This window comes from Symphalangus syndactylus, chromosome 8, assembly GCF_028878055.3.
Source record: "Symphalangus syndactylus isolate Jambi chromosome 8, NHGRI_mSymSyn1-v2.1_pri, whole genome shotgun sequence".
Lineage (NCBI taxonomy): Eukaryota > Metazoa > Chordata > Mammalia > Primates > Hylobatidae > Symphalangus > Symphalangus syndactylus.
In genome coordinates, this window is record NC_072430.2 from 31395361 (window position 1) to 31417992 (window position 22632).

At 40.2% G+C, this 22632-nt stretch overlaps 1 protein-coding gene across 5 annotated transcripts in view; it reads right to left on the reverse strand.

The window, feature by feature from the left end:
- Window positions 1–631: 631 nt before the first annotated feature.
- FLRT2 (fibronectin leucine rich transmembrane protein 2) overlaps window positions 632–22632 on the reverse strand; it is a 104361-nt gene continuing 82360 nt past the window's right edge. For all 5 annotated transcript variants that reach the window (XM_055288534.2, XM_063645517.1, XM_063645516.1 and 2 more), the window contains one exon: window positions 632–7412. In XM_055288534.2, the coding sequence (XP_055144509.1) occupies window positions 5048–7030 (1983 nt within the window). In that variant the 5' untranslated portion in view covers window positions 7031–7412 and the 3' untranslated portion in view covers window positions 632–5047. The remainder of the gene's footprint in view (window positions 7413–22632) is intronic.

Genomic DNA, 22632 nt, shown 5'->3' on the forward strand with positions numbered 1-22632 from the left:
GAATAGATACATTTCCTTGAGTGCCTACTGAAAGGATGGATGGATGTGCTATAAATTCTGAAGCAGAAAAGTACTATGAGAATTCTTAAAGAAATCTGACATCTAAAAACCGATAGTGTGGCTGGGCATGGTGTCCTATGCCTGTAATCCCAGCACTTTGGGCGATCGAGGCGGGATGACTGCTTGCATCCAGGCGTTTGAGACCAGTCTGGGCAACATGGTGAGACCATGTTTAAAAAAATGTAAAAAATAAAAAATAAAGCCAATAGCATCTATTTTGAAATAGGGGAAAAGAGTATTCTGATAGGATAAATACAATGACATTATCTATATCCTAAACAACATAGATTTCACCAGTATAAAATAAGATGCTCTGTGTATGTGTGCATACCTAAAAGGTATTCGTAGGAACACACAATTTAGTTGGGAAATTTAAAAGAACATGAGGATTTCATATAAACTCCTCACACAGAAAGGATCAAATGGCCTTTAGAAATGCAAGTCATGTTCATGATAGGAGAATACGAAAATCCTATTACCTCTTTTATTCGTGCCCTCCCGTGTCATTTTTTCTACATTAACGGCACAAGTATTGACTGTATCCCAATGAACTTAGATAAACACAATGTGGTTTTCTTTTAAAATAAGACTTTACTGAATATATCAACAAGGTACTGTATAGTGTAGAGTGAAGTTTGTCATTAACAAAGTGTGCGACATGGTAGGTCTCAGAGGATGTGTGATGCAGAATCTTCCAGCCCCTTGTCAGAAAGCACACTAAACAGAAACCAGAAGCAAATCAGCATATGGTTCAAACAATAACAAATCATCAGGTTAACTTTCAGTGAATATATACTAGTCCTATGAGGGACACACACTTGGCAATGCCTTCACCTTGCCTTAAACGGTTATAAATCTTACATTCCAGGGACACCTTTACAAATGCCCCCGTGTGTGTGTGTGTGTGTGTGTGTGTGTACAAGCATGTGCATGTTTGATATTAATTTTAAAATGCCTGTTGCAATGGCCTTGCTTTGTGCTCTTCTGGTGGGTGTGCAGGTAGAAAACAAAAAACTATAATAAAAAAATTTGTTTTGTTATAACAACGGTATCAGACATATACAAAACTCTTTCTCCAGTGACAAGCATTCCCCATTGCTAGTAACTTGTCTTTTGACCCTGCTGAAGAAATCAGAGAAGGATGTAGGTTATGCCTTCTTAGCATTTGTATTTTGACTTTAGAAAGAGCATCAGGCAAGGTTTGACAAGACCAAGAACAAGATCAAGAACTGTTTTGTTCTGTGTGAGTATTTTTTTTCCGTTTGGGGCACTGTTTTCTGCTTTGCTTTCCCATGCAGCTGGAATGGTAAGTCGTGAGCAAAACTGCTATTCTCATGTTCTAAAGTAAAATGTAATGTCTCCTTGTTACAGGTTAGAGAAAAATGCTATAAGCAAAGATGCCAATGGAAATTAACCACTTCACTTTTCAAAAGCTGCGATGGCCTCTGCAGCCGAGGTCCGGCGATCAAGTGAAGCATCCATTCCCTATGGACTACAATATTGCCTCGTGTTCTGAATGGATGCTTCGATCACAGCATGAAGATGTTGTCCTCCCCAGTGGGGAAGGAAGTTCTGATTTGTGTGAAATGACTAAGACCATTATGATAGGTGCTAGTAGAAAATGAAGCTGTAATATTAGCTACTTCATTAATACTTTTTACCAGACTGGTCACATTATACTGTTTTTAACCTCAGAGAGAATGTCTAATATATTTTCAATGAACATCCTGATAATTAGAAATTGCATTATTTCTCACAGGGGAGAATGTTTTCCATTTGTTAAAGGAAAATAGGCAGGGGATACATTCCTCGTATCTGCCTGCGATTGTCCCATGCAGTAGGCTGCTAATGCATCTGACGGTGTTTGACGGTAGCCCAGAGTCTCTCTATAATCAAACATATCTCCCCAAACAAGCAGGTATTAACAACTACCCTGGCTATAGATAACGGTCAATATATCCTTTTGATCATGACTATGCCTCTTCCTTTTCAATGTCTTCTGCACAGTGACAGTTACCAAGCTCTGAATGGGATCAGATTCTATCTGAATCACCTCATTTGGCCAGGCAGCATCAAGCTCTTTACTGGCCAGTGAGCATGGCTTTTTTTCCATGGTCTTGGCCTGTACTCTCAACCTTGACTCTTGACTAATCATCTCAAAATACATCTAATGACAGCAAGAGAGGCCCAAACATAGAGCAGGTATATCAGCAAAAATACATTCCCATGACTAAAAATGCCAGTCAAAGCAGAATCCCCAGGGACAGTTGTTTGGCAATTTTCATAAGACACATTAGACATCACAGATTCCATCATGTGCTTTCTATCCTGGTGCAGGTGAGGCTGTAACAAATGCGAGACGGATTTTAACCTTAGCAGTCTTTGCCATGTTGTACACGGATGAAAATAAAGCCTGTTACTAGGTTCAATCTCTTCAGGAACACCTCCAGCAAAAGGGACCCTGTCAGACCATCTTAAGCATTGCACATGACTGTCTCCATTGTACCATTTAAGCCCCAAATAATTCTGTGAACCCCATAAGAAATGACAGGAACCTCTTCATCCTTGTTCTTCCTGGCCCAAAGCGGTTTCAGCAGCCAGAAATCCCACTGGGGGTTAAACATACAATATACATAAATGAGAATGATTATTTTGTGAATAACAGAAATAAAAACCCTCAAAAGTCAAAGTACCATCATTTGAATGCACAATTTTATCTACACGGCCAAGGGGAAGAGGACAGTGGAAGGGAATTATCCAGCTAAGTACACAAAGCCCCCATGTCATTGTCTTGATTTTAGATGTCTTACTGCTACACTCATCACCTTCACAGACTCTTTTCCCTTCACTGTGTGGACCTAACTTTAAAAAAAGCAATAGCCAAAACCCTCTAGCTAATAGACTAAAATGGAAACCAGAGTCACTTTAGAATTAATTTAAATTAATTCATAGCTAAGTTCAGCTCTACTGACTGCACAGTTTCAATTCTTATGTCTACGACATACAGCTGCAGTTATATTTTCTGCTTATTCTGAGGGACAAGGGAGATTAAAACATATAAGTTGGACTATATTATTAAAGAAAATAAAGCTCTTACTATAAAGAAAAAGTTGCATAGCATTTTATACCTAAACTTTTACAGAGAAGACACATCACAGTTTTCTTTTGCTGAGAGAGAGAGAGAGCTAGTAAGATGATTGTGACATTTACTTCATGGGTCCCTATAATAATGGCCAGTGGTAAACGAAATATGCAGCACAGAGTGAAATGTTTAAATTTGATTTTCAAAAGATATTTTTTCCAAGGGAGTAGTTTTTGATAATGTATGTGATCCATAGCCCTTCTCTATCTAAGGATGGCAAAGATTAAATTACATGTTTTCTGAAGATGTTGCCTCAAAAGTATCTAGAATTAAGCATGGACATCCTCTCTTTTCTATGCCCTGCTCTGCCAGGATTAGGGGAACAAGCCTTCACTCTCTGACTTGTTTTTCATGGGTTGTCCTGCTAACATAAGATTGATTAGCCCTCCACAACTGTCAAAGTAGAGGAACATCCACGATGGAAAAGGAACAAATAAAATTTCAAAAGTGGAACAGGATCAAAGTCAGTCCAAGGTGGAAACCAGATATTGCTATTTAAAAAAATTCGTTATTTTGGCCAGCTTTGATGTGTCCTTACAGAATTATCGGCAGTGAAAATTAGTATGCATTTTAAAATGTTTAAGTACATAATGGATATTTTGTGCAGCCAAGACTGGCATCCATAATTTTCCTTGAAATACTGAGCAGAGGGAGAAAAACAAAGGTATCATAAACAATTAATTATGAAAATATATGGGAGATGATTGGAAGACAAGAATTTGCAAGGGGATAAAAGATATTACTTCAAGCTATTTCAACATGATACTAACAAAGTCAGCTGACATAACAGAACCACTGATCAGTTGTTTTTGTCTAAATAGCAGTAAGGGTAATTTTTAAATAAGTCGTTGTATTTTCCAAACATTGATCACCTGTTGGTCTAAATATCATGTTGACATAGCCTCCATGAATCTACCCAAATAATTCTCATTATCAAAAATAATTCCATTCAATATAATTCTTCCCTTTATTTTATTAGCCTCTTCTAAAAAAGTATTCTAGAATATATCTCTGTTGAATGTGATTCAACCTGACATATGATTTGAACAGTAACACTTTTAAAGGGAGTCTTCTTGCTACAACATCAGACCAGTCCCTGAAGATGACTGAAATCAGACTCAAGTCTCTAACTCTGTTATCACATAGGACCAGGGAAGCATGAAGAGTGATTTTTAAGTTCCCAGTCAGAAAGCCAACCCCTGCATTTTCAGGTCCTTTCAAATCTCAATTTTCTTGATTCTGTCAGGCCGGGTTAACTTATCTCATGGGAACTGGCTTCCTCTTGGTGCTTTCAGCATTTCCCACATAGGGTCATATTAGGGTAACTACCTCCATTCTTACATTATAGAATTTTTTACCTGTCTTCCGGACCTGGAGGTATAGGAATAGTGTGAAACTATCTGGGCCATTTCTTGTTTTACCCATATTATTCCTCTTACCCTGATGAGTCCATTTAATCTGCCCTTTCATCTGACCACCAGGAATTTATTCTGACAGCTTCAACAGCAAAGTGGTTGATGTGTATCCTAAGGAAGAATCACTCGTTCTTTTTGCCTTGGCATTGGGTTCTCATTGTACAACCCTGTACAGTACTTCAGCAACTATTTTTTTTAAGATTTAAAAAGCAAAGAGTTACAAAACTGTTTGTAATTAACTTGAAATAGAAAAGATAGCACTTTTTTTAAATCCCATTATATAGTACACCGTATAAATTACAGAGTATTCAAATGCACAAATGCATCTGTGTAACATTTATCAAATGTAATCTGCGTGTCTTTATGTGCACACACGAGTGTGTTCTCAAGAGTCTAATTGTCCGCCTTGATAACGCTGGGCCTCTGGCTGTCACGTATGGCAGTGCTCCAGGTCTGGCACGCTGCTGTTGCAGTATCGCATGTTGTTGGGGATATGGCAGTCTGTGTAATTAATGCCCCCATTTGGGGTGTAAATGGGCTGCAGTCTGAAATCTCCTTTAAGGAGTTGATCGTTATTTAAGGAGACGATCTGAAAACTGGTTTCTGTCATCTCCAGGATGGAGTTGTCCTTCTTGGTGCCTGCCTCGCAATAATCATCTTTCCGCCGGCCACGGTTGTATTTCCACTTCTGGGAGGTGTAGCGCCCCTTTTTGTGCATGTGCCAGCAAAAGACGCTGAGCAAGACCACCAGCACAAATATCACCGCTCCCCCGATCAAGCCCGCCAGCAGAAAGGGGGAGCCCATGCTGTGGGACGTCGTCTGCTCATGGCTGGACGCTGTGTTGCTGCCGTTGTTCAGATAGGAGGCATGGGTGGTGGCCTCTGAACAAATGGTGTCTTCTACCGCGCGGTAGTTAAAAGCATCCAGTGGCACTAAACAAATCCGATAGGTGGATCGGGGCTCTAGGTTAACCAGGCTCAGGTGTTGCTTCTCACCGCTGACTATGCGCTCCTGAACAATGCCCCCTACTAAACTGTGGCCCATTTTCACCCATGTGAGTTTGTATGCCATCACGGTGAAGAGAGACAGCCAGCTGACTTGAATGGAAGTATCATTCACAAAATGGATAGACAGCTGGATCCGTTCAGAAATAGGTGGGGTCACTCTTTCTCTGCCATCCCAGTCAGGAATCGCGGGAAGTTTCGATGTGGTAGGAGTCGGAGGCGTGTAGCTTCTGCTAGGGTTTGGAATAGAGAGGGTGGGAGGCTGAGTGGTCGGAGAAGCTGTACTTGGGGCTGGGGTGAAGAGAGGCAGGCCGGGGGTCGTGGTGGGACAGGACAAAAGATTCATATTTAATTCCCTGACCGCCATCCCCCGGACTTGTTCAGGACCTTGGCACATGAAACCCCGCACGTTGAGAGATGAAGGGATATATTTGAGCCATTCCGTGACCCACTTAATACTGCAGTCACAAAACCAAGGGTTATTCCGAGCTGTCAGCTGCTTCAGGTTGGAGAGATTATCAAAAACCCCTTGAGTCAGCATCCGCAGTTGGTTGTTGGATATATCCAGCCGTTCCAGCTTACGCAGATTTGAGAAGGCTGTCAAAGGAATGTGGTTTATCTGGTTGTCCTGCAAATAGAGCCTGATCAGATGCGTACCTGGGAGATCGGGAGGAGGGTGGGACAGTGAATTACGTACGATTGAAAATTCCTTGAGCTTGGTGAGATGGCTGAAGGTGCCCTCAGCGATACCCTTGTTGGTCAGGAGGTTCCCATCCACAATAAGACGCTCCAAGCTCGTGAGATTCTGGAAGGCCATGTCGGATATGACAGCAATTCGATTTTCATCCACTCTTAGCTCTTGCAAGTCCACAGGAAGCCCAACAGGCACACTGCTCAGGTGATTCTTAGATAAAAACAACAATTTGAGGCTAATAGCCTCCCGGAAGGCCCCGTCTTCCACCCCCACTGTGGATATGGAGTTGTCATCCAGGTGCAGCTCTTCAAGCTTCAAGAGCTGGGCAAGAGCAGCCCGTGAAATGGTCTGAATATTGTTTTCCTGCAAATGGAGAACTCTGACATTCTTGGGAAGGTTCATGGGGAATTCGTCCAGTTGGTTGCCATACAGGTAGACCGTGTGCACCGACTGTACATTGTGCAGTTCTGCAGGAAATCCAGCATTATTAATTTGGTTGTTGTGGAGGTAGAGTACGGTTACGCCCTCCGGGATCCCAAGAGGCACTGAGGTCAAGCTTCGCTCATTACAGTAGACAAAGTTCCTGTCGCAGCGGCACACACTAGGGCAAGCCAGGAGTTTGGACACCTGTGAGTAGAGCCCCAGGGAAATGATAAGCCAAGACTTCAGGAAAAAAGCCCCATGGCTGGGCCACTTTGTGGTCTGTAGGCCCATTTCTGAAGTACAGAAATAAAATACAATGTGGTGGGAAAAAGAAAAAGAAAAAAAAAGAATAAACAGATAGCAAAATCAAAATGACTGGATGGCGTTCTGTTGAAGTCCAGAACTCCAGCTAGAGGGAACGTCCTGAGGGCATATGGTAAAATAATCTCCCTGCTGTCTCTGTTCTTATCAGCCTGTGTTGCCCTCTTTGCTGCTGTCCTCCATGTGCAAAAAATTCAACAGGGAGAATTTTTCCACACTGGCAACAGGTGGTGGCAAGTTATCAGCCGTGTCAACACAAGCCCAAGTGGGCAGGCAGAACTCTCTTCTTCTTTCGTAGGTCAAGCCAGCCTTGATTAGCCTATGAACTTCTTGGTTAAGTTCAATCTGCAATCTGTTGTAGGAAAGAAAAGAGGAAATGGTCAGTTAAAGGCAGTAATGAAAGAAGTGCCAAATATGACCCTGAGCCTTTCAAAAACAATGAGATTGGGATGAAATGTTGAGAGGCCAGCATTGGCATTAAGTGGAATTTCAAATAACAGTAACTTAGTTGGAAAGGTATTCAAGAAATAATTAATATAGTATCTTCAAAAGGACATCATGCTATTACCTGTCACTATCAACCATCATATTGTGAATTTAACATCCCAATCAGTACCTTCTCTTTTATCTATTCTTTATCTATTTGCATATCCAAACACTTAATTACAACAGGCACACTGCTGAATCCACTCAATCAGTTAATGATAATTATCTACAAATCCTACCGGTCATAGACTAGTTTCAAGGTAGAGGTGATGACTGACAGCTAGCAAAAGTAAAGGGGAAAATGTGAAGCCCTGTAGAGTTATATATTTAAAAATGCAAAATGGAGACTAATAAAGTCACTTAAAAAGATGCATCCTTACAGAAAAGTTATTCCAAATGTATTATATATGGAATATATATTGATATTATATGAACTTTCTATATACTATGTTATAAAAAAGCTGTAGCTGAATAAATTGCCATTTCCTTTTAAATGTATTTTAAAACTCTGATACAAAAGCTTATTCATGCTTAATGGAAAATTTTAGAGAATAAAATATAAAGAATACAGTACGAAGCTGATAAAGATTATTCATTATATTATCACTCAGAGATAACTGATCAATTTGCTTACTTTCCTTTTTTCTATACATATACTTAACAAAATTGGAATCATTATTTTTCTTTTTGTTACCTAACATATGTCATGACCACATTACCAGGTAATTTAAAAAAAAATCATTCAAAGAAAAAAAAGAAATTCAAAGAAAAATTTTTTCAAAGAAAAAAAAAGTAGTATAAACCTAGTGAAAGAAGCATGTATGAAGGCAGAGAGACTTTTTTCTTTCCCACTTCTTGTCTCCCCTCCTCTTTATCTTCCTCCAAAATAGCTTGCACCTCGAGTCACCGAGGAGAATGACTAAGCTCCAGCCCACAAAACATTTCCACTTATCTCCTCCTTCGGGACCTCTAGGTCCAGATGAGATATACCATTGTGATCCCTTGAAGAGTTGCCAAGCTCACTACTAGGGGTAAATTATTTTTCAACAGCACCACCTTCCTTCCGTCTGTGCTTTCCTGCTCTTATAAGAGGTCTTTTAGCAAATTTTGAAATGACAGAAGATACAGTTGAGGAAGTCAAGGCAATCCACAGATAGTAATCATGCCTTCTTGCTCCAGAATGTATTCCATCTGTTTTTAGATTAGAGAGGTAAAGAAGTTAATTGAAAGGTGCCAGATTTGATTTCTCTATAAAATAAGCTAACATGACAGGACATGGCAAACTGAGAGTCTCTTAATTCTCACCAATACATGGAGATTGAAACAACTTACATCTAAAAGCACAGAGGAACTATTTGAAATTGTTCCCTTAGCTATCTTTAGAAATATAATTTAAAAAGAAAAAAAGAACACTGGAAATGTTATTTAAGTGTTAAGGACGTTGTAAATGTGTTCTATAATTTAAAAGATTGTAAGCCATCTAAAAAAAACGCCTTTGATGACCAGAAATGGTAAAATTCATTTTTTATTGTTTAGGAAATAGAAGGTGGGTGGGAGGGGATCTTTTTTCAGGTAAAAATAGAGAGATATGATGCTTTATTAAAAATCAAGCATGGCTGGGCTTGATTTCACATGGTGGCTTACACCTGTAATCCCAGCACTTTGGGAGGCTGAGGCAGGCACATAGCTTGAGCCCAGGAGTTCGAGACCAGCTTGGGCAACATAGTGAAACCCCATTTCTATTAAAAATTAGAAAAATTAGCCAGGTGTGGTGGTGTGAGCCTGTAGTCTCTGCCACTCTGAAGGCTGAGGTGGGAGGATTGCCAGAGCCTGGGAGGTGGAGGTGAGCCAAGATCATGCTGTTGCAGTCCAGCCTGGGTGACAGAGCAAGACCTTGTCTCAAAAAGAAAAAAAAAAAAAAAAAAAAAAGTCAAGCATTATTTAATTTTTTACAAAACCTAATATACATTTTGTTGCTGAAAAAGGATGCCATTCCTTCCAAAAGAAATCTATCTATAAACTTAAAGAATAATTTATATAACTGAGGTGGCACAGGAAAAATGAGTTTAATGCTACCAGCCTGATGGCATCCTTAGCTCAGGTTTCAAACCATCTTAATGTTCCCTAACATCTTGGTACTCAAGTGTGGTCCTTCGTCCAGCAGCATGAGCCTAACCTGGCAAGATGGTAGAAAAGCTAACCCTCAGGCCCAGAATCTGCATGTTAGCAAGAGCCTGGGGTGGGCGCATTCAAATTTGTGAAGCACCATGAACATCTTATTTAATCATTCATGTTTTAATTTATTAAATATAAAATAGATGCAAGAGCATGTTACATGACTCTTTTGAGAAGAGTTAAGGCATAAGGCATACTAATCACTTTTGTCCCCGGGAGACAGTCTCAAATAACATCTTATATGTAAATTACATCTTCTGGGTGGAGCAGTGCAATGACTATGTATGACACTTGGCCTTAACAGAAAATGTTTATCTGGATGACAAGTACTAATGCGTAGTAGGACCTTAAAGAGTGACTTGTCATCATAGGAGCCCACTTTTGTAAAACATTTAAGAATAAAAAACTGTTTGGTGCTATTAATAATTACTTCCACAAGAGCTAGGAAAGTGAGACTAAAGAATAAAATGTAATATGTTTGAGTATTCTACTGGAATCTTCAAAGTGTGATGAAGCAACCACCGAAGAGAATGTCCTAAGGGAGAAAAACAGCAGCACCAGGGTCTCTAAGTTCATATGTAAGAAAAAATAGATCCTTCTACATTGTCTTATAGGCCAAGTATTAGGGGCTAAGCAACAAATCAATACTCGAGGATGATGCTGTTTGCTTAGACTTCATCAACTAACAGCCTCAAGGACATTAACACTGGGAGTAAACCAAGTACTCAGGGATGGGCCGACAAACTATTATTATGCATCCGAATCGTACATTTTCCATTTCCTGAACTGTGTTTGTTCTCTGCAAGGAGAGAATAGGCCCCCATCAGCCAACCCTTTGCCCCCGGGCCTTGCTCTCTTGCAGGCATATTTTACTCATGAGTGGTTCTTTTATAATTATATAAGAAGATGATGTGGTTCTGAAGAAAGCTCCTAATAAGATTACATGGGGCAAACTGTCACTGTTCATACACCTTAACAGGAGAAAAGTCCCGTCGAGACCACAATGTGTTGATCGGCTGTGACAAGTTCAATTTTGAATGAAAACAAACTCTCAGAGCTTTCTTTGACCTTCTTGGGAATCCCACAAAATAACAGCATATAGCAGATTTGTTCTGTTCCGTGTATCAACAGCAGCTTACACCTATCAGTGAATGCACTGTATTTTTGTTTCAATCAGTATAAATATTGGTAAAATTACAACCACCTAGGCCATAATGATTTTCTAAATTTAAATTTAAATTTTCTTTGCATTTCCAGCTGTGGTTCCTATTGAATAATGAAGGTAGAGATCCTTTTAGACTTTAAGTTGGGGACCATATTTACAGAGAAAGAAAGTATAATGGTCACCAAGCATAGATCCTGAGTTCTCATCCTACTTCTATCACCAAGTAGCAGCAGGATCTTGAGTACACATTTCTCTTTTCAAGTCTTAGCCTCCTTATCTGAAAAATGATAATAATAGTTCCTAACTCACAGCACAGTTGACAGGGTTAAATAAAATAATACTTGTGAAAAGCTTATGTCTGTACATGGCAAGAACATAATAATGCTGATTATTCTCTATGTAATTGTTATTATTAATGATATCCAAAGAGCCGAATTCCACTGTGTAGAACAAAATAAAATCAGCCTTGACCTGCCAAGCTTTATGCACTTCCAACTACCCCAGTTTCTCAGCCTAAGCACTACTGACATTTTGTGCCAGATAATTCTGTGCTGTGGGGCTGTGGTGTGCATCCAAAAATGTCTCCAGATGTGGCCATATATATGTCCCCTGGAGTGGGAAAATCACCACCTGTTGAGAACCGATGATCTACACACACCTTCTTACAAGTGCTTTCGAAAGTTGGCATTATTGCCATAATTTTCTAGAGAAAATTAAGATAAATTTCTAATAAACATAACCTAAAAATGCTTCTCCCATGGACATCGAAAAGCATGAAAATGTAATATACTTTCCATTCATTTATTGAACCAATACTTATTGAGCACTAGAACGAGGATACAGCTGTATACAGAGCTGATGTAGTTTTTGGCTCATGAGACTTACAAGTTAAGTGAGGGGAGAAAAATGAGTAGGTGGGGAATTAGGGTTCTATGTAAAGAGTTCTTAACCTTAGAGCATCAAGTAATCGTGGTCCTGTGTAAAGAGCTCTACCCTAGCCCATGAGGTATCAGGAAAAACACGGCAGGGAAAGGATGGCTCTGTGAAAATCAGAAGGATAGAGGGCCCCAAGCCAGGGAAGAAATGTAAGTTCTGCATACAGATCCAAACTGCTTGTAATGTGAAGCCAGAGATGAATCCCAGCCCAGCTGAGAGAAGGAAAAAAAGGTTAACTGCACAATACTTTCTCCCAACTCTCTGTCCGCTTCTCACTGAGGTAGTCGTGCTTCTAGAAGATATTAAACAAACTCATGTTTCAAAATCATTGGGCATTTCACCTATAAGCCTAAATGTTGGTGATAAAAATAATTGCTTTACAAGATGAATTTCAAATATCAGAAGGAAAAGGGTTTTTTTTTTTTTTTTTTTTTTTGTCTTTTAAATGTTTCCCTGTTTGTGTGAATACTGTATTGAATATGTTGCTTCCTCTCCAGGAAACCAGAAATTATAAAGAACGGCTTAATGGCAGGTGCTAGGTAAAAACAGAAATTTTCATTTAAAGGAGACTACAGTTTCAAAAGCCTGAGTATAAATCAACATGCAAAAAAAATGCTCTTTGGGGGCAGCAAGAACCCGTCCTTGCCAGTCTCTTAAAGATGACAGTAAAAGCAGCAATTCCAGGCTACTTTATTGTAATTTAACTCTTTTCATAGGAACTGAGACTCAAAGCGCATAAGTCATGCTATAGCGTTCTGCTCAGTGTTTCTCTCCTAGTGCTGCCTAAGGTTTTTTCTTTTTCTAGTTAATTGCAGGAGCCTGTATTCCACGAGCACTTAATAAACTAAGACTATAAAAATCATAGTACAGAAAATAAGAATTGTCAATAAGCATTGCCAATCGCGTAATAGAATGACAAGGACAAACCTAATAAAATCTTAACGGTTTCAGCACTGGCTGAATTGTGACAAGGCAGCACAGTGCCCGAAGTGATACAAATGAGAAAGCTATACTGAAGAGGAATTCTCTTAGAAAAGTTTCCCAGGGTCATATCTGACTTATAGCTTCTAGAGTTAAGCAGTTCGTGCCGAAAATCAGACACAGGCAGGTACATAATCCACAGGCCTAACTACACTACAAATCTGGAAACACTAAAGCAATCTATAGATTTTATGCACATTTCCCCAGTCTTGACTATAGGTTATAAATAGTTTGCACAATAATCAGGAGAGTCCTATAGTTAGCTGACCAAGGTGTGGGGATTAGCAAAGGAATTTAGGGAAACATATATCAATAGCCACCCCGTAGCCTGAAACCATTTTTCTATCTCATTCACTAAACTTCAACCAAGCCCCCGGAAGTTGATCATTAGGCAGATATTTCTCTTTACTGAGATAAAGAGAAAGAAACAAGGGAAAGGAGAAAGAAGGAGAGAGGGAGGGAAGAAAAGAAAAGAAACACTTTGTTTAAACACTTGACCATTTCCAGGCTCCAGTCAGTCTAAAGTTGAAAACATTAAAATCAGACCAAAAAGGAAAAGCTATGCTCTTGGCAAACACAAAATACTCTAATATATTTGAAGTGTTGTTCTCACATGGTTTCCAATTGGTTGGAGTAATGGGGGTAACTTGAGAACAAATAACCAGTGTTATAGATTCAAATGCATGAACTTGAGGACACTTTCACTACTGCTACCTGCCTCTCTCAGCCTACTAGGAGGGAGATCCCACTGATCATCCCTGGCTCCCTTTAAAATCTGGAACTGCAGGACTGGATGGCCTCTTTCCACGTCAACTACTGCCTGCATGATGGTTGGATCTAGAAGAATAGCCAATTGTCTTGATGCTCTGAAAGCTATTCCTGATAGCAACTGGTTGGGCAGTTGGTCCCCAGTAGTAAAGGGAAGCTGGTAGAGCAGAATTTCAGGAGGCAAATAAATTGAGAGAGTACTAATAAGATATAACAGTATATGGTCCATAACAGATGTATCTTCTATAGTGAATGTCTATATACTTTCAATCCATTTCAAAGGAATATAATTCAGTTCATTCATAACATTCATTCATTTGCTCAAACAGGTACCAACCATCTTATGTTTCAGAGAAAATAACTGATTTCTTAGACTAACCTTTGGGGAAAATTTTTCCCTCTCATCACTTGGTACAGTGGTTCCCCAAACCTGAGGGTCATTAAAAACACTAGGGGAAAGTGATGAGAAATGAAGGTTTCTGGGCCCCACCCCTGCAGATTGTGGTTTAATAGGTCTGCAAAGGAGGTGGGTCAGGTGCAATTTTTCAGCTTTCCCAAGTGGGGCTGATGATCAGTCACTTTAAGGTTTGACCACCCAGCCGCTGCCTATCAGGAATTGCTTTCAGGGAATTGGAACAACTGGTCCTTCTCTCTTCTGGGTCTGATCTGGTGTTGTGCAAAGAGTTGAGGGTTTGGAGTAAGTCAGAATTTAATATCTTATCTCAGTGCTTCCACTCCCTAACGGCATGACAAAGGGCACCTGACTTAATCTCTCTGAATTTTACTTTTTTTTTTATCTCAAAGGGGATAATCAGCTGTGCTTAGGAAATTGTTGGGAGGATTAGATATAAATCATGTAACGTGACTAAGAGTACCAATTAGGCACTCAATAAACTGGTTTAAGAGAGGTAGAAAAGGTGTTATGAGCAAGAGCTGGGCTCTGGAGACAGAGGACCTGCACAGCTTTTCCACTTACCAGTTGTGTTAACTTGGGCACACTATGTCACTTTTCTATGTCTCGGTTAATTCATATAAAATGGAGGAAATAATAGTATACTATTTCACGGTTGTTAGAGGCTGTAAATCACTTAGAACATTACCTAACATGTGGAAAACACACACTCTTTATGTTGGTCATTCCTAAGACTAGCTTTAAACAACAACAAAAGCTCGTGCATTTGTCCCTAATTTGGTAGAGAGCTGGTTGTACTGAATCCATCAACTTTTACTTTCCTCATTCATTCATGGATCACAGTTCTTTCTTTTGGTAATATACATATACATCTTCCATCCATCAATCCTGAAAATATGTGCAGACATTTATGAAGTTGATCAGTGAGTAAGTGACAGGGCTAGGACTTGAACTCAGGGATGGGCTGCAGGGCCTGCTCCTAACCTCTGTCCTGCTTCTCTGTAAGCTCTAGGCAGACAGCCTGTCTGCTTTCGCTCACCGTTATTTCCCCAGAGCCTACAGCAGTATGTGGCAGGCATTCAAGATCTGTTTGTAGCACAAATGAATGAGTCAAAGAACGACCTTCAGATGATTACTTTGTTTGAAAAGGCAGTCTGCACAAACTCTTTGACATCTTCAATCTGAGGTCCCATAAGGAATCAGTGAGATAATATTTCAGAATAGCTTTCAAGAGTTTTAAGCTACCTAAAGCTATCTGGAAAGATTGAGGGATAGATAGAGCGATGGATGAATAGTCCCTGGGCATAAAGAAACTAGATGACCTTTGTAAAAGGTGTAGAACATGCAACTAGAAAATAGTTGCAATTACTATAGCACTATATTTGTTTTACCAAATAACATCAAATTCTATGCTCTTATTGACTTATAGTACTGCAGAAATAGGGTCACTCAGAAACATTATAACATACTTGGTTTGTTGAGAGGCATGTATGTACCTAACAGTTCAGTTCTATGATGGTTGTGACCTGAAATCAAGTATTTGTGATCTATCACAAAAAATATGAATTTTTACTTACATAATAACAATATATTTTAAATATTTATATAAATCCAATGTGACAGTTCAACCGAACTTTAATTGCATACTACTTTACCATTCCACACAGTTAGAATCAACATAAAATAGGCCAATATCTTTGAAAGCTATAAAAAAGCTTATAAAAAAATAAACTGAATCCAAAAATATAAACATGGCCTACTTTCCTACCCTAATATTGCACATATGTAATATACATAACAAAACAGAAAATCTTATGTCTCCTTCACAAGAGGAATACACATTTCAGTCGAAGATATTGATTAGGCCCATGAAATGAAATTACATAGTGTGTATTTCCAGGTGAGTTATCTGGTTTTGAGTCTATAAAATGAAAAATTCATTGCTTAAGCCTATTTTGGTATCATAGAGATGGTTCTGAATGTAAATGGTATAAAATTTCCTCACTGAATAAATAGGTTTTTACAATGTGCCTTCTCATCTTCAGAACACCGGACATGCTGAGGTGTCAGGCTATGTTCAGGAGACTATTTCTGGATTTGAGGAACGAGAGGGGATAAGAAACAGAAGAAAAATTAGTATTGCTTATTATCCTTGACCCTCTCCTTCTCTCAAGGACATTTCCCCCACCACCCACCACAAGAACATGACTAGAAATGGGTTAAGATCAAATCAAGTCATTCTAAAGCTTAAAATGAAACCCAGATAAGCTGCCTCAGTATCATATCCAGTGTGGTTGCACAATACTCTTAAGGAATAATTCGAAGGAGAATATTGAAAATACACAGCAGGTTTTAAAAGCTACCTTTAAAATAATCTATAATGGTGGCCTCGATCACGTGAATGAATTCTGAGATGTGTTCTCCAAACACAGAAGAATTTAAACATACAGGCAGATCCTTTTACAGGTTTATACACAACCAGAATGCTGCTTTCATTGAAGGCCATGGCAGCTTTCAAACTCTACCCCAAAGGCCAAAAGCTGGTATTTTCGTAGTGTTAATCAATTTCAACCACTTAACTGTTTTGTTTTTTTTTTTTGAAAGAGCTCCCACCAATAATAATTTTAAAAACTCAGGAGCACACAATGACTTAGTTTTTTTTTTTTTTTTTTTTGAAAAGTAAGTTACATTCTGATTCAGTCCATGTCACCCAGGCCATGTGCATATAATGGCCACCAGAGGGAGGCAACACAGCTGAAAGGTGGTCCCAATACACACACACACACACACACACACACACACACACGCTCTCGCGCTCTCTCTCTCTCTCTCTCTCTCCCCTCACATGAAAAGGTAGTTTTGACTTTTCATCCTTGACTCAACTATGTGATGTTTTTCCAGAAAAAGGTTCCAATCTTCAATGGTCAATAAAAATAACATTCATACAAAAGAGAATAATGTAAAGTCTGTGATGATAAAGAAGATTTAAAACAGTGAGAGTGATGAGAGAATCCTATGCTTGAAATGAAAGTGGGTTATTCATTCCTCGCTTAGCTACACTCCCAAGCTTGACTGGACTGCAGGCCCTGGTCCTTGGGAGGATCATACTTGGTACATCTCCAAGACAGGTCAGCTGTCTGAGATAACACATTCTAGAAACAGGTCAAGGAAAAAGATGTGAGTGGGCAACAACTTCACATGTTGTGCTTTCCTGATGAGCCTCCATCTCCTCAAAAATCTTTCCTTGTTGGTTCTCTGACGCTTTTTAAAATTTCATAATTATAAACCAATTCTTTTGGATTAGCCTGCAACCCTCTCTAGAAAAGCAAAGGTTTTTGGTAAACATTCCAAACCAAGTGAAGTGTATCAGACCTTTTCTTTAAAACTAGTATTTCTCATGCATTTATTCATCAGACAATTGTTGAGTGGCCACTGTGTGTCTGATAAAGCAGGAGGCCCGCGTGATGCACAGGTGAGCAAGACAGATAAAGTCCCTACAGTCAGGAAGGTGCTATGTTTAGAAAGCAAGATGGCCTGTAATCCCAGCAATTTGGGAGGCCAAGGCGGGTGGATCATCTGAGGTCAGGAGTTCGAGACCAGCCTGGCCAACATGGTGAAACCCTGTCTCTACTAAAAATACAAAAACTAGCTGGGTGTGGTGCCAGGTGCCTGTAATCCCAGGAAGCTGAGGCAGGAGATTCACTTGAACCCAGTAGGCAGAAGATGCAGTGAGCTGAGATTGCACCACTGCACTCCAGCCAGGGCAACAAAGTGACACTCTGTCTCAAAAAAATTAATTAATTAAAACTACAAAACTTGAGATTAGAAATGATAAAATTGTAAGCAATGTCATGAAGAAAATAAAGAAGTGTCATAGAGGATGATAATGGTGTGTGTCAGGTAGATTTAAATATGGCGGTCACAGATGGCAACTTAGAAAATGGGATTCCTAAAGAATGAGGAGTTGCTAAGGATGGGGGATTCAGGGTGCAGAATGATGGTGCTCAGGAGAAGAGAGGCCAGTGAGTCAGTCCAGGTCCAGGCAGGAGCAGGCACAAGGATACAAGGAAGGGAGAGCCTTGGCTCTGGGAGGAACTGAAGGACTGGTGTGTCTCAGAAATTTCATGAGAAATGAGAAGGCAAAGTGCAGAAATAGGACCAAGAGTTTTAAGGGACTTAAACAGGCAAATCCTTATGGCTTTGGTAAGCCATTTAGATTCTATTCTCATGGCAATGAAAAGCCTGCAGGGAAGGTATGGTGAGAAGGTAAAGATCAAAGACGCTACCTGGATCTACCCAATAAAGAGCTGAAAGAAGTTCTTGAGAAGTAATGATGAAGTAGAACAGGAAATTTTATCAAGAACAAGAGCCTGGAGAAGAAAGGTATGCTCTGAACTTCTGTCAGAATTCTCTCTTCAAATGTACCATTTCAGAGAGTCTCTTCTCGCAAACATCCCCACACATTTTTTTTCCAGCTGTCTCAAATTCTCTTTAGAAAGAAAGGAAGTATAAATAATAAATAAATAAAAGAAATACAGCTTTGACTAAACAAGGGCTTTGATGAGAAAGTGAGGAACCCATGCTGGGTAAAGACAGCCATGTAATTAATTAGAAGGGTCTCTTGACTTCTATCATGAGCACTGAAGCCTGCCACCCTGCTTAGCATAATGTCCTTTCCACCGGGGAAGGCACAGGCCACCCGCTGTTCCCTAGCAAGTAAATTGGTCCCTACCTATAAATTATTCTATGTGTGGTGAAGGAAACCATTGGTTTTTTTCCTTCTTCTGAAGTTCTGTGCACAGCCTGGCAAACAACCTCCGATAATTTGAAAAAGTGGCTTTTGGTGACCATAGCAATAAAAAAGTTACAAGTGCAATAGAGTCTGACACGTTTCTAGAAGGCTGCCCGGGCTGTGTCATTCATGAGAGGTGACCCTGTCTCACCTGAGAATAGAGGTGCGGGGCTGCTCCCCCAGCTCATGGCTCGCTGCAGAGGGCAGGCCCCATTTAAGGTGTGCAGGTGCCCATTCATGCTCTGGTTCTTTCTGAAATCTGCTCATATGTTTCTAGAACCAAGTCTCCTAAAGGAGTTACTTTGCCTTTTGGGGGGACTCACAGATGCAGAAACTAGGTATTTAGGGTCAAGACTACATGAAACAAATTCCCAGTGCAACAGCCACCTCCATTAACTACCTTTTCAGGTGGCTAAGCTCTGGCTCTAGTGTTTTCTCCAAATGTTCCCTCTCCCCAACTCTCTTGACCATTCTGCAGGGAATTCAGAATATGAGAATAATCTCAAAACCAGTGAGAATTCCTGAAAAAGCTGAAATTGACCACAGTACCAACCTTAGACCTACAACCACCACCCCTCCTATCAGGGTAAGGAACGCACAGGTTCAAAGGGATATGACCATACAAAGCCTGTATTGCTCCTTCTAGGCTCCATCTTGGGTACCCAAATTCCAGGATTTCCTGGCTCCAACTTTCTCACAGGGCCCTGGAGGACCTCTCCACTGGGTCTGTCCTTCTGAGGTTATGACACCTCTGAGCTTGTTCGGATTGGGGAGGACGAGTGCAGAGATGGGTTGTGTGTGTGCAAAGCCTCTTGGGTTTCAGGACAGAACCTCAGTGGGAAAGGAAGATACTTTGGACCAGTTATCCCTGCACTGCCACTTTCTGTTCTGTATTTGGTAGAGTTTGAGAATTCTAAGGTCAAATCTGCCTGGCCTTCCAGGACATTCTGAAAGCCAGATGGGTCATAATAGGCAAAGTGCCTACACTTTTTAAACAACTTGCTAATGAGATTTGTAACTTTTGAACAATTAGATCTAAAGCAGGCCTCTCCCCATGTTCTTGCTCAGGATGCTGGCAAATGTTTGCATTGGCCTGTTGAGGGCAGCGGCTCTTCACATGACAAGCAGACCTGCCTCCAAGAAGAGAAGGGTCGTGCATACTTCCTGAATAAATAGAAACATTGCTGAAGAATGTCTTCTTTTAAGCATATCTTCAGGGTGGAAGAAACACAAAAACTTTAAGAAACATTATGACTTAACTCACAAATATTGCTAGAATTACTAATTCAACAGATTTACCACAATTAAATAAAAATCCACCCATCCATTCATCTGTTCATTCACTTGTTCAGTAATCATTTATCAGCTGGGCAAGGTAGCTCACGCCTGTAATCTTAGCACTTTGGGAGGCCGAGGTGGGTGTATCACTAGAGGTCAGGAGTTCAAGATTAGCCTAGTCAAAATGGCGAAACCCAGTCTCTACTAAAAATACAAAATTTAGCCAGGCATGGTGGCAGGCTCACTCTTGTAATCCCAGCTGCTTGGAAGGCTGAGGCAGGAGAATTGCTTGAACCCGGGAGGTGGAGGTTGCAGTGAGCCGAGATCGCACCACTGCACTGCACTCCAGCCTGGGCAACAGAGCGAGACTCTGTCTCAAAAAAAAAAAAAAAAAAAAAAAATCATTTATCAGGCAAACACACGAGAGGCAGCGGACTGTTATGGACTAAACTGTTCCCACCCAAAACTCATATGTTGAAGTCCTAACCCCCAGTATCTCAGAATGTGACTATATTTGGAGATAGAGTCTTAAGGAGAGCATTGAGTTAAAATAAAGTAATTAGGGTGGAGCCTAATCCAATATGACTGGCGTCTGTACAGGAAGAGGAGATTAGGACACAGATATACACAGAGGGAAGACCATGTGAGGACCTAAGAGAAGAGAAAATGGCTATCTACTAATACAATCTAAGGAGAAAAGCCTAGGAAGAAACCAGCCCTGCGGACAGCTTGAACTCCTAGCCACCAGAATTGCGAGAAAATACATTTCTGTTGTTCAAGTCATCCAGTCTGTGCAGTCTGTGGTACTTTGTTTGGGCAGTATGAGCTGACTCATACAGAGACGCTTGATTTCTTAATACAGTAGAAAGCACATAAAATGCATAATACATAAGACAAGCATGCCACAACTAATTACAACAGAAGGTGATTAAGAAATAGCTCACTTACAACCAACTCTCTTAGACGGACTGCAAAGCAAAAACTTGTTTGTAAACTTAAGGCAAGTCCTTCTTCTGGACATTCACACTGAATTCAATCTCAGCTTCCAGGCCTCCCCAAAAGCATTTCTTCTTCTTGGAGCTGAAAACTTTCTTTTCCCAGGTGCTGTGATCCCACCCCTAGCTGGTGCAAGAATCCACTGACTCCCTACTTTTCTGTTCAATGAATAATGACTTTGAATCTTCAATGACAATCCACTAACAAAAATGAAAACTGCTGCTAAGTGGTTATTAAGAAAAGTCATATCGCTTAACTCTAATTGCTTTCCCAGACTCTAAAAATCACTGATGTGCATCAATCCCTTACTGTACCCTCTGCACCAATGGCTCCCAAATCTAAGCTTCCATCTCGGCAGGAAAACTTCCAGGAGAGGAGGGAGCATGACTCTCGGGTCAAAACTTGCTCAATCCCACATTAGAAAGTCAGCCCTCCTCTAACATGGTGCTCTGATGCCTTGGGTTGAGGAAGAACACAATCATCTATAACCCAATAGATCATGCATTCCCAATGAGCATATGGCGTCTTCCCCAGTGGGATAAAAGCTGGTTCTTGGGGAAAAGAGATTTAAAAAAACCTTAGCTATTATGAGAATTTGTGTCCCTCCAGGTGGCTACAGTACATCCACAGATATAAAGTAGATCTGTAGTATTAAAATGTCATGAGGGAAGACAATCTTTAGAAAAAAAAAAAAAAAATCTAGGCAATCTCCTTTGCATGGTGGCAGGGGGTGGGGGAAGGGGGTGCAATAATGCAAGAAGTTTGAGAGACACTATCATAAACTACCGAGCATGGAAATAAGAATAACAGCTAATGGCCGGGTGCGGTGGCTCACATCTGTAATCCCAGCACTTTGGGAGGCTGAGGCGAGCAGATGACAAGGTCAGGAGATGGAGACCATCCTGACCAACATGGTGAAACCCTGTCTCTACTAAAAATACAAAAATTAGCTGGGCGTGGTGGTGTGTGCCTGTAATCCAAGCTACTTGGGAGGCTGAGGCAGGAGAATCACTTGAACTAGGGAGTTGGAGGCTGCTGTGAGCTGAGATCGCACCACTGCACTCCAGTCTGGCAACAGAGCAAGACTCCCTCTCAAAAAAAAAAAAAGAATAACAGCTAACATGTAACATGTAATGCACCAGGCCATGTGCTTGAGATTTGCTACCTAATTCTGATGGCCACACTGTGTAGTAAATATTACATTGCCATTTTAGGGATGTAGAAACTGGGACATCCAGTGTTTAAGTAACTTTCCCAAGATTACAGGTAGATGGGATATATGTAGCAGAAAATTTCCTACAAATATTTCACTTAGTCATAGAAAACACTGTTCTCACACCCTCAGCAAAATATACCAGCCCATGACATACTGAGTGTTAGCAGTTGCTACAATAGTATTCTAATATCTCCACACAGTACTCTTAACCATTGAGCTGTGTGCTCACCAAGAGTCCCTAAGTATATGATGCCACTTATACCTTTTAACTGTAATTATATAATATAAAGAAATATTTGGTTGAGCAATATTAGGAGTACAAAAAGAAGTTACTCATGGTATGAAAACTTACTTGAATGGTTCAGAA